The 12,631-nt window shown below is 34.9% G+C and overlaps 1 protein-coding gene across 1 annotated transcript in view; it reads right to left on the bottom strand.

Moving 5' to 3' along the window:
- Positions 1–11,900, bottom strand: part of RAB28 (RAB28, member RAS oncogene family) — an 89,375-nt gene extending 77,475 nt beyond the window's left edge. Inside the window, exons 1-3 of the mRNA XM_012638405.1 lie at positions 11,612–11,900; positions 7,066–7,162; positions 1,816–1,904 (exon numbers count right to left, since the gene is read on the bottom strand). Coding sequence (XP_012493859.1) covers positions 1,816–1,904; positions 7,066–7,162; positions 11,612–11,686 — 261 coding nt within the window. The 5' untranslated portion in view covers positions 11,687–11,900. The remainder of the gene's footprint in view (positions 1–1,815; positions 1,905–7,065; positions 7,163–11,611) is intronic.
- Positions 11,901–12,631: the final 731 nt, after the last annotated feature.

The raw sequence follows: 12,631 nt of genomic DNA on the forward strand, positions 1-12,631 counted from the left end.
GAATTTTATATTATTATTTACCCTGAGATGCATAAAGTCCTCCTGTTCTCCACTAACTCTAGTTATAAATCATAAAAGGCTATTCTATTTGACACCAAGAGTCAAACATCATTAGAAGCTGGGCCAATCTAATTTTTCATCTTTTTAAAATCCTATATATGGCCTTGAAGATAGATTTTATGAAGCAAAGAGAAAAGAGTGTTATTTTCAAATCCGTTTTTTCAACCATGTGAGTGAAACAAGGACTGTGGCTTCCCACCAATCTCTGTCCAATAAGTTTTCTTTAGATTAGTAACCACTTTAAACCTAATGAGTTTAAAACACAAAATATTAAACAATAACAAAAAAGCCAGACACAAAAATCTGAAATGTACTTTTTAAGAGAAAAATGACATGCACAAAATATCAAGTCCTTTGATCACAGATGAAAATGTTAAACATGAGCAGAAAGATTTTGTAGGAGACAATAATGTAAAAGAGAAGACAAAGAAGAAAGAGTTGTAAGAGCCAAATCTATATATCAATAATTCAAAAAAACAAAACTCTAGGGCCTTTATACATGATTGAAAACCATATTAGCCTCATTTATCCTTCTCTGCATATTTTACAAAATAAGTCAGAATCTAGTTTCCACCTAAAGTTAAGGCAGTGGTATTTGAGAAGAACCAAACTTTGTACAGCAAAGTGCTTAACATTCTCTGTCTTTATCCTACAGATTCATTTCTTATGAGCAACATAACTCCATGTCACCAAGTTATGCTTCTGCCACTTAAAATATCAAATTCCAATAATGAAGATTTTGGAGTATTATCCTTATAATGTCTCATGATGATGTGAAGATACATACTAATTAAAAGTGGAATAAAAAGCAAAAATAAAGAAATAGCATATCAAAGAGTATTATATAAAGAGCCTCATAAGCACCATGTACTCCATATTCAGCTATGTGCCACATACTCTACGTCATCAGATGATTACATTCAATGGCATTACCATATTTCCAAAGTCTCTGTCATTAAGTCCAAAGCACTCTGCCAAAGCATTAAAAAGACAATTATTCTTCACTGAACATGTTCAGAGAGAAATAATTAACTTTTTAAAGTATATTATAAATATGCATTTTTTCTATGTGTATACTTTCATTTAAAAACTCAAAAATTATGTCTATATAACATCATGTTGCTGAAGAATTTTTATGTAATTATTCAAGTGATTTTTCTTGTTCTACACAGATTTTCTTCTGAAAATATATCATTATCATATTAAATTATAAGTGCTTCATATATAGTCATACTTAGTTGTCTGATACACACTATTGATATATCTATTAAATCTGAAAAATGATAAATATTTAGAATTCATAGCACAAAAATATAGACATATAGATATGCTTTTTATCTTTGCAACTTAAAATAAAATTAAATTTTCCCTTTTCATTCAGTTTATATGAAAATAGTCACTACAACCAAATCAGCTAATAAATATCAAAATATCATTTATCACTGCATTTATTCAATTGCTAACAATAATATCTAGTAATATAAGTAGCATATGAATGCTGTTAAGAGTTTTTCAGTTTATACCAATTAGTGTCACCAGTTTCTTCACCAAATCATTCCAAACATAATTTGAGGAGAATCAAACCAAAGGATTATCACAAATATAAAATTAGTCTCTCTACATATCAGATAAAAACCAAGTAAGAATTGCATATGTGTATATGTGTGTGTGTATGTGTATGTGTGTATATCAGTATGTGTGCTAATTAAGGGGAGTATTTTCAATATTGGAAAAATCATAGAATTCATGTCATACCTGTGCTCCATAGATATATTTATCCAACATTTTGCCTCCTATTGTCTGCCCTCCTATATCCCAAACTTGAAGAGTAACATTCAGGTTTCCTAGAATGTAAAAATAAAAATACAAAAAAAAAAGTTAAGTAGCAATATAATAACTGAACACAGTTTCACAGAACATTAAGTCACAATGACAAACTCTGAACCCAATTTGTCTTTATTCTGCAGGCTCATATGATCAGATGTTTGGAATTGTGAATATAATGTTGTCAAAACCATAGTAGGGAATCTACATTGATCCTTTCATTTCATTTCCATGGAACCACATTTACAATCACCTTGGAACCACATGGAACCACATTTACAATCACCAAAACAAAAGAAAATAAAGTAAGCTTTAACTTATAAACTTAATGCCTTAAATTTTTTCTCTTAGAGACTACAACAATAAAGCACATGTGCGTGGAGTAAGAAATACACTTTAAAAATAAAAATTGAAGCTTTATATATTCATCCACCCAATTGTACGTATGAATTTTGATGTAGGTTCTAAACTCTATGGGTTCTAAAACTTAGAGAATAATAGCAGACTACAAAAATGCACTCATAATTTCAACTCAAATGAATTAATCTTTTTTAAATTTGAATGTCAGCTATTATATGTGATGGCAAACATAATTTAAAAAGTACATGTTTTCAAATGCAACCCATAAAATACAAACACATTTGATAGCCCTGTTCAGAAATAATGAAGGAGACATACCAAGTATATCACTAAATATTGTGATGCATTCGTACCTGTTCAAAGCATTTCCTTTGAAACAAATTATATGTGCTTCCAAGCCTTCATAAAATAATGTAACTATTAATAATCTTCTTCCTCATACAAGCATTATAAAAGCATTCTAAAACACTAAAAGGAAATCTTTAAAACTCTTTTGTGCATTTTGCAAAATATTTGGTTGTTATAAAAATTTGAGATAAGTTATTCTCTCTTATCAATGCAACTAATGAATGAGCTACAAGAGGCAAGGAGCATGTCTGATATGCTTTTTAGTTTAACATTTCAAACTTTCTCATAAAATTATGTAGTTGTCTCCAAAGTTTCAATTAGCAGTTTCTCAATGATTTGCAAATCAAAAAAATTCAAAATAAAAACTTAGAAACTGAAAAAATGTCTCACTTCAAAAACAAAAAGCAATTATAAGACATAAATTTATAAACCAATGTAAAACAGAAAAATCAGAGAACGTTAGTCACATCATTTAACTACCCAACTGAAAAGAAAGTAAGACACTGGATTAACCAGCACAGTTTTACCCTTAACTCTAAATTTTTGTGGGTTTGTATTACAATCTCTCCATTATTTAAACATAGGTCTGTTCCATATACCATGCAGAGGATTTCCATGAGGAACTTCCATTAGCATTAATGAGAGTTACTGAAGTTTATCACCCGTCATCATTCCCACAGACATATACTTTCAACGCTCACAGAGTAATGACCAAAATGTTCTTAAAGCCCCGTGAATACGAAAATCAAAATGTCACAGACTAAGATTTGTCCAACATCTTGTATAAACCCAATTTCTTAAAAATCTAAATTTTTTGAGATTCAAAGCTAAAATCATTCTCCTATAATGCCATCCTAAATTAAGCAGGTAAGAAAGGGCTAGCCGTTACTAGAGGTATATAAAATAGTATCAGATGCCCCTCCTGGATGGGCAGTAGTCTATTCATTTTACTTGCACAACTCTTTGCAGTCATTTGTCTATTTGACGGTGCTTAACAATATTAACTTTCATAGAGTAAGATTTCAGGCAATAATTTAATAATTATTAAAAGGTATTTATTCCCATTTCTTCAAGGTCAATAATCCCTATCACTTAACTTTGCATCAAGAAAATTTTTTTTCTTTCCTTTTCTTTCTTTAAGTTCTGACACTTAGATCCTACCTGAATTAGGTATTGTGAACACTGCAACTATAACTTTCAGAACATGATCTTCATTATGTGTTTCCAAATTCTGACTACAATCATTTCAAGACTTTAAATCATCTGTTCAATTGTCTCCCATCTAAGAAGTTCATATTCATGTGTTAAGGGTACTTTTTAAATCCATACCTTTCCCAATAAACACTCGTTATTGTTATTTGCTTGTTTTTTTAAAATATATAAATTTTAGTGACTCAGAAATAAAAACAGCTATGCACTATTGATAATCCACTAATACAGAATGCTAGAAAAAAATTACTATCATTATAGCTTCAACAAATAATATTAATTTCATGCTGTTTCATATATCTAGAAATATATTTTCTAACTTCCACATTTGAAATATAGGCTTATTAACACATAAAAATAAAAATAAAATGTGGATTCCCTATTTGAGGAACAAAATCACATAAAAGATATGATACAAATCAATATTAATTTTAATTTTTACAGGCATAAACATATGAAGTCTCCTAATATGTTTTCAAGATAACATACCTATAAAGCTATATAAGAATATTCAAATAAACAATATTATGAATTTTTTTAAATCAAGAATCCATCTAATACAAATTTCTGTCTAATAAAGAACATTAAAGAAATTGTCAGAAATCTAATCCCAAATGCAAAATGCTACAAAATTCCTGCTCCTCTGTAAGAAATGGCATGTAACTAGAGAAAAAAATAAAATAAATGAGGTGACAAAACACAGGTAAGTTGCTTTTGGTATGAATCAAAGCCACCAAGAGGATTCAACAGTGACCCTGTAAAAGTACACTTGGTGCCTTGGTTAACCTTACTTAAAGTGCTGCATAGTCAAGATGGAACTAAAAACACAAGTCTGCCCACTTCTTGTACTAAAGACTCAGAAATCCTTTTCACAGTAGAACGCTGTTTACTGGACTGTACCCACAAGCTTCCTGAAAGTATTTTGACTAAGGCTCTTAAGAAGCTCTATCAGCAGAATCTCTGACTAACAGATACACTATTTTAAGCAGTAAAATCTGCACAGTGGCTGCAGCCAGACTATACAGCATACCGGATCATGAAATATACTAAAATGGATGAGTATTTGCAAAGTAATGACCTTGAAAACCTGCATGAAGAGAATGTGAATAGATGAACAAGAGGTTTACATCCCTAATAATCTGACTGGTCAGAAGACTTACAAGACTACTAACAAATACTAAATTCACCTACTATGATGCTTCACTATAAATTCAATAATGCTGCCTGTAATGTTTTATTTAGCAAGTGATACCAATATTAATCATCCTACATTTGATACTTACAATGAATTAAAATTAGGATTAAAGGATATAAAGGATATACTATAAACCTTGTAATTTATTCACCTCACTTCTTAATATACCTACTAATTAGATAAAAAACAAGATACCTTAAAACAATTTTTTCCTTCTGAAATTTTGACTATAATTTTGAGTCTTCTGTAGCATAAAACCAAATGCTTTTAAAAAATATACAGCTTTTTTCCTGGAACTCTGCCCATCAAAATAAAAACTTAATCAGAAAAATTAAAATGTACATTAAGAATATACATGTCCTGATGTCATTTTTTTAACTTAAATACTAAGTCTAAAATATTATACTGTAAATTTGGATTCCAAGAATCTCAATTTTTTTTTTTTTTTTACAAAGTAATCAAAATTTTAAAATTGGTAGTACTCTGCGACAGGTCAGAAATCATCACATACATTCACATGTATAAAATGTCTAAAATCAGTCTTTGTTTTTAATATTTGAGTAGGTGCTTGTTCCTTTATTTAAGCCTTTCAACTAAAAAATAAGAAAAATGAAAACCAATGAGACAAAAAATTGGTGCTTCTGCCAATTAAGCATCAAAACAAAACAGCTAATAACTAAATACTACTTTCAGGCTCTCTGTGTATAACAATTGCATCTCTAAAAAAATTATTGCTGTAAAAATAAGTTTTCAGCATATATATTATATGATTTGTACATGTATTCTGCTAGTAACTGCTGTAAATATTCTGAATGTAGCAATGATTATCCATAAGGGTGAGAATAAAACTGAAATGAGATTTGCAGTTTTGAATACATTAAAAGAAAATACACATGAAACAAAATACACATGTTTCTCATTAAACCTCTTGCTAAACAATAACTTACTAACGTAAAAATTGGAATTTTTTTGTCATGCTGTATCTCCTAATCTATTTTTCTTTGGTAGCCAAGTACAAGCAATCACAACATATAACAGAGCATATTACTAATGAGATATGAAGAATACCTCCAATTACCAAGACTTTTCATTAGCTGCTCGAAAACTTTCATTTGGAGTTGTCTGATAGATGGAGTGTTTCAGAGCTTAACATATTTCAATAATATTGGAATTTATTAAACTCCTTCCCACTACATCACTCACGTTCCAGTATATGAATCTGACATTACATTACCCTTGCAACCCTTTTATTCAAATGTGTTTCCTCATAGAGGAGAGGGATGGACAGCTTTTAAAGTCAATCAAGATAAACTGCCTTTAATAAAATATTTTAAACACATAATTTAACCATTGAAATTGAATGGATAGAGCATTTTAAAGCCCCAATTGTTCAGAAACTAACTTAAAACATAAACCACTCTTTTTTGTTGTTATTATTTCCCTGTATTTCCCCCAAAATGTGCTGCAACTGGCATCTAAATAGTTTCTTTGCATGGTGAACTGAAACATCTTGAATGCTCAAACTGTATTTTTATGAGTGCCTAGGGACCCTAAATTTTAGTGGTCTATTAAATGCCAGCAATTTCATGCTGCCTTGCATAAAACAGCATTCACATATTAGAGCACAGTAGTTCCATAGCTACATTATACTTCTGTTCCAACATTTAAACAAAAAACTGAAGCAGAAGTGAAACAAAATAATATTTTAAAAAATAATCCTTCCCAATCTTTTCACATTTAGTTAATATAATATCTGTTGACAAATACATGGCATTTAATTTTTGAAAAGCTTTTTAGAATTTTATAAGCAACTATTGTTTATTCTCGAAAAATGTACAGTAGCCAAAACCAGTGAGGGGGTGGGGGAGTGTAAAAGCTTTTTCTCATACCCGTGGACGATATGTCTTCACAGTAGATTGTGATGAAAGTTAACCTCTCTAAGATAAATTTACTGGTTACATATATTTTCATGTAGAAGAGCCCCAAAATTTACTTTGCACATTTCTGCCTTATGCCACTAATTGTAAGATTTTTACAATCTTCTATGTCAAGACTTTTTAGTCTCTTACCTGGCAATGTTATCCTTCTCAAAAAGAAATCCAGTCCTATAGTTTGTTTGTACTGTTTCCCAAAAGTTTCTTGAGCAAAACACGTAGCTAAGGAGGTCTAAAAAATTGATGCACAGAATATCAAAATTAATTTCTTTGTTTAAGAAATGTAAACATAAGACCACTACTAAATCTTATTAAGTAATCTTAACATTTATACTGCAATTGATCCAACAAGCAACTTTAAGAAGTTCTAATCAGTTACAAGGGTAGGAGGGACTTGATACCACCAGGTAAATTTCACTTGCCAGCAGCTATCAGTGGGGACACCAGACTAATCAGTTAGATCTCTTTAATCCCCTGATTGTCAAGCTCCTCCTCCTTGCTGGAAATTAGAATTTGATAATTATCAACAGAAAAAATGAAAACAACATAATTAAAGATCAGAACCTTATACATAAGTTCAATAAAAATTTCAGAGAACACTAATAAGTTTCATTTCTGAGGTTAAATATTCTGAGGGTAGCTGTATCCTCAGTTAATAATAATAAGCACTAATTAAGGAAGGGAAAACCTGCTTACAGAATTTCTTTTCTTTTGTCCCACAAGAGAAGCAACTTAAGTATCTAATTTTTCTCTACATTAAAGATGTTAAGTGAAAATTATTTTATAGAATGACTGTGATAATAAGCATCTTTTAAATAAAGAAGTTGGTATTTTTAAGATTAATATAAAGCAGGCCCAATAAATATTTTCTATCCAAGAACCATAATACTAAGAAGTCACGAGATATTATAACCACAACAGATATACATTTACTGTTTTTTAATAACAATTCAAAAACTCTGGATCTTACTTTGAGAGTACTATTTCTTATCAAAGCAAAATAATCATTAATCATTCTGGTAACTAAAATAACTCAATAACTCAAAGACTTTTTAAACATTTTAAATTCACTATTCTTATTTGTCAACTTCCCCCCAAAAAAGAGAAAGGCAGCTTCATTAAACTTTTATGTTCTTCAAGATAGACTCCCAAAGTTAGGAGGAAATAACCCTTTTTTAATTTTAAAAGTTAAAATTAGATGTCAACTCTTAATGAAAACTAAGATAAAATTTCCAGGATAGCTTAGTATAGTTAATTTTGACATAAGTACAGCAGTACAAAAGAACACATGGCCAAATTTCAATTCCTTTTAACAAGACGATCTAAAATTCCTTTACACCAAACCATATTTTTCACACTACATGTTACATCCTTGAAGCATGTAACAATATCCTTGAAGCATGTAACAATAGCAAAACTGAGAGATAAGAATTAAAAAGGTAAATATCTCTTTTTAAAGATTTCTGTTCTTCATTTACCTTAATTATGCCATTGAGCTTGTCTAACTTAGAGCACAAAATCATCTGTGAAAAGGTTCAGAATTTTAGAGAGAAGTAACTATCACTACATATACTATTACAGGTATTTCAAAATGTTTAATGTACGGATGACTGAAACACTTAAAAGTCAAAGACAAATTGAGGGCACATGTAACATCATCATCATGTCATTTAAGATAATTTTTCACTCTCATTAAAGATTCTCAGAGTTCAATATTTTTATATTTAGGAATATTCAGAAAAATGCTAAGTAAGGTTCTTTTCTTGGAAAAAGGACGTCTAGGTTTTAACAGCCCTGCCCTCGCAGTTCTGAGGCAAACATAAAGCTACGATTTTCAATTGAAATAGAGTATAAAGTATCAAAAGTATAGGTCATTGGATCACACAGAGTATTAACATAAGTTCTTATTATACTATCTCCTGACATCTCGCTAAAAAATTAAACAGAGAATTAACAGAATCGGTGGGGGCACTTCCTCTTCAATAATCTTAGATTTCATGCCATCTTTCACATTCAATGATTTCTCACAAGCCACTGTATAAATTCCCTTCTTAAACAACTATACGTATGAAGTGAACAACCAGCTACCATATCTGAAATATCTGTATTTGATTCTTTATACAACCATACTACATTTACCAGCAATGAAAAGATAACGAAATAGAATATTCTGCCTCAAAAAAACTTGAAAAAAATGTGTAATAAAAGCAAAAGTATGAAGCACAACAGCAAAGAAAGAGAAACACATGTTACTAGAGGGAGGAGCTAAATTTCTCTTGAAGAAACTGTTAGTGGTCATCTCAATACTCTATTGCTTCTATCAGTGTGTACAAAAATGCCAGAGTTAGAACCAGTAGGAAAACACTAAAACCAGAACAAATGGCCAAGAGTTAACTCAGGATACAAACAATGATAAAAGAGAGGCTCAATTCATAGAAAAGGACAGTAAAGGAAATAATGGGAATGTTTGTAGCTGCCAATAATTTGAGAGCTGAATAAGGTATGGAGAAAAAAAATGCGGGGTATAAGAATAATGAAAGATTAGGTGTCAGATGCTTATGTCAGGAAATTTCTGGCAGAGAAAACTGTTACAGTTTTAAAATAGATTATTTTGTCAAGATGACGAAGACTTAAGTCAGGGCACCATTAAAAAATAGCACTGCTATTCTTTGAAGCAGATAGTCCTAATTCAACAATATGGAAGTGAAAAAATTATGCTTTGCCCTACACCAAGGCAGAATTTTAAACAGAGATGAAAAACCATAATTATTCATGCTAAATAAGCAACAAGGGGAAAACACGTATGATAGATTAAATAAAAAACTTAGATACAAACTTATAAACAAATATCAACTGAGTGATACAAGTACGATAGATAAATATTGGAAGAAAAATGAACAAAAGTTTAAAAAATTATAATAACATGTAGAGTAACAGGCAATTTGTGTGTCTTTTTATAAATGTATTATGTTACAGTCATTATGATTTTAAATGCAAAATAAATTTGGTTGTGCAATAAGATTTTGAAAAATCAGGTGGCCTTCAAAAAAAAACCTAAATGATAAGAAAACTATAAAAATCTAATTTAAAATTTTTATTGAATTAAATTGTCAGAAACAATGGTGATTTACTCATAACAACTCAATCATTAAAAAAATTTAAGTATAAAAATCCATATACTTTATAAAGAAAAACGACTCCGAGTTCTCTTTTTCCCACAAAATGTTTAAACGTAATCAGAGCACATTAAATTGTTTTCCTCATTAATAAAAATCGATAACAAAGTATCCAGGAAGACAAGAAAGAAATACACAGAATACTCCAAATTTTGCATGTGAATGACATCTTTCCCAGGGGCCCTCAAATGTCAGAACCAAACTCAAAAGTCAGAACCAAAGGCAGGAGCAGCTGTTCAATGCCAACTGCCAGGGAGGATGCAAAGAAAGTCGTCACCACAGAAACCAGGGTCCAAACTACACCAGCAACACGGAAATGTGAAGTTGAGAACAGGAAACTGGCAGCAATAAGAACCTACATTTCTGAAGAGTATGGTTGGGAAAAGGGAGAGGAGTAGAAAGAAAACAAACTTTAGCAACATTCCCAGGAAGAGTTTTGGCACCTTTGACAGAAGCACAGGTATGAAGGCATCCCAAGCAGAGGCTCTTCACTTTATTTGGGGGAAACGGGTCATAGACCCTCTGAGATCTTACGTTCCTTCTTCCCAAAGCAAGTACCCGGCAACGTTTACTTCATTTCAGGAGTTCCACAACCTTGGGTTAAGAAACCCTGCTGAGGAGTTAATGGGGACTGACTAGCTGCCTGACATTCTCACGCACCCATTCATTCAACCAGCCCTCACGTGGTGGGGCTAGACTTTAAGGCAGGGATTCTCTCTCTTATGCTGGCAGCTCTACCTCCTCATCCAGACCATAAGAAGAGTTCAACAAACATTTGTTGAATGAATGCTTGTACGGACAGGTGCTATGCTGGGAACAGAGATGATGAACAGCTATAATACTTAAAACAGCAACTAACGTTTATTGAGTGCACACTGTGTTCTAAAAGTTTTATATGTATTTTCACATTTAATGTGTATTTTCACATTTCTCCCTTCGCGGTGGCCCCTATCAATAGCCATCTTACAGATGAAGCACAAACAGGTTAACAATTTGCCCTCTAATCACCCATCCAGTAAGTGACGGTGCCCCAATTCTCACCCAGGGAATCTGATTCCAGAGCCAACCTCTTGGGAGCTCACAGTACAGTGGAGGCATCAGAAACGGGGATGGGGAGGGAGGGAGGAGCAAAGTGTGACCCGGTCTACAAGTAAAAGGAGGTAGTAAGATGCCCCGGCAGATCCTTGCCAGTCCTGAGAGGCGAGAAGCTGCAAAGCTGCCCAGGGAGGCGCGATGCTGGCCTGAATCTTGAAGGAGTTCGCAATGTCCAGGCAGGGAGTTGGGAAGTGACTTTTTTTTAAGGGGGCGCTGGATAGCTCTCGTCGGGTTTCACCCAGCGCCCACTTCGTGTCCGGCCCCGGTCCTAACCAGACGGGCCCGGGCCTAGAGGCCCCAGGGCTCGGGGTAATGAGGCGACGCCGGGAGGCGGGGAAGAGGCTGGGGGGCGCCGGGGCCGCGCCGGGGTTCCTGCCGGCGTGGGACGGCGGGGCCGCTTGAGGACTGACCTTCCCGGAGGTGCCGTCCCCTAGCACGACGATTTTCAGTTGCCGGTCCTGGCTCTCCTCCTCAGAGTCCGACATGGTGCCCCGGGAACCAGGCCCGCCCCCCGAGGTGGAGTGAGGAAGGGAAGGAGGAGGCCTCCAGGGGCGGGGGAGAGGAGGAAGGGAAGCAGTGGAGGCAGGACCCCCCGCCCCGGTGTCTCAGCAGCCGCTGGGGGGATTGGAGAGAATTACTCGCCGGACGCCATCTTGCCCTCCTCCCCACCCCCCCTGTTCCGGTCCCGCCCCCTGCGCGTCACGTCGGGCGCGCGCCCCCGTCTCTGCACCAACCCGCGACGACCGCGGGGCTCCCTAGCGAACCGCACCACTCGCAGGCCTGGGCCGAGGGGAACGTTCGAGCGGGAGAGAAGAGCCGCTGTGCTCTTTGCAGAGATGGAAATAGAAGTGTATTTTTCAGATTACGTGGAAAAAAATGGGAGCAGAGTAGCTCGTAGGCGTTCTATCAAATTCCCTTGTTTCCCTCCCCACTTGATAAGGTCCCTGACGTGAATGGTTTAGCCCGAGGGGGGCGGATGAGGGACGCCTGGGCTGCGCACCACGGTTGCCATGGAAGCTAGGAGTCCGCGGAGAGGCGGCGGGGCGGCCTGTGTCTGAGCACCCTAGACGTGGGTTGCCGGGCGGAGCGCTCAGGGAAGAGGCCCCTGGGGTTGATGCGGGCTCGGGAGGTCGCGTGCCGGAAGAACACATCGGGGAGTAGGGCGCGACCGGCCTGAGAAGCGGGCGGCTAAGGGCAGAGGCTGCAGCAGCGGCCGTGAGCGGGATGGAGCTATGGCGCTGCCTATTTTGGCGTCTCAGACTCTCGGTTTCTCGTTCATTCATCAAGCATGACCGAGGGCTAACCCCGTAGCACTTGGACCCTAGGACAGCAGCTCTCAAAGTGGGGTCCGGGGATAAAGTCAAAACAATTTTGATAATAATACACTTTCTTTGCCTTTTTCACATTCATTCTCTCACACGTTTACAGTT

This window comes from Propithecus coquereli, unplaced genomic scaffold (assembly GCF_000956105.1).
Source record: "Propithecus coquereli isolate 6110/MARCELLA unplaced genomic scaffold, Pcoq_1.0 Scaffold13, whole genome shotgun sequence".
Classification (NCBI taxonomy): domain Eukaryota; kingdom Metazoa; phylum Chordata; class Mammalia; order Primates; family Indriidae; genus Propithecus; species Propithecus coquereli.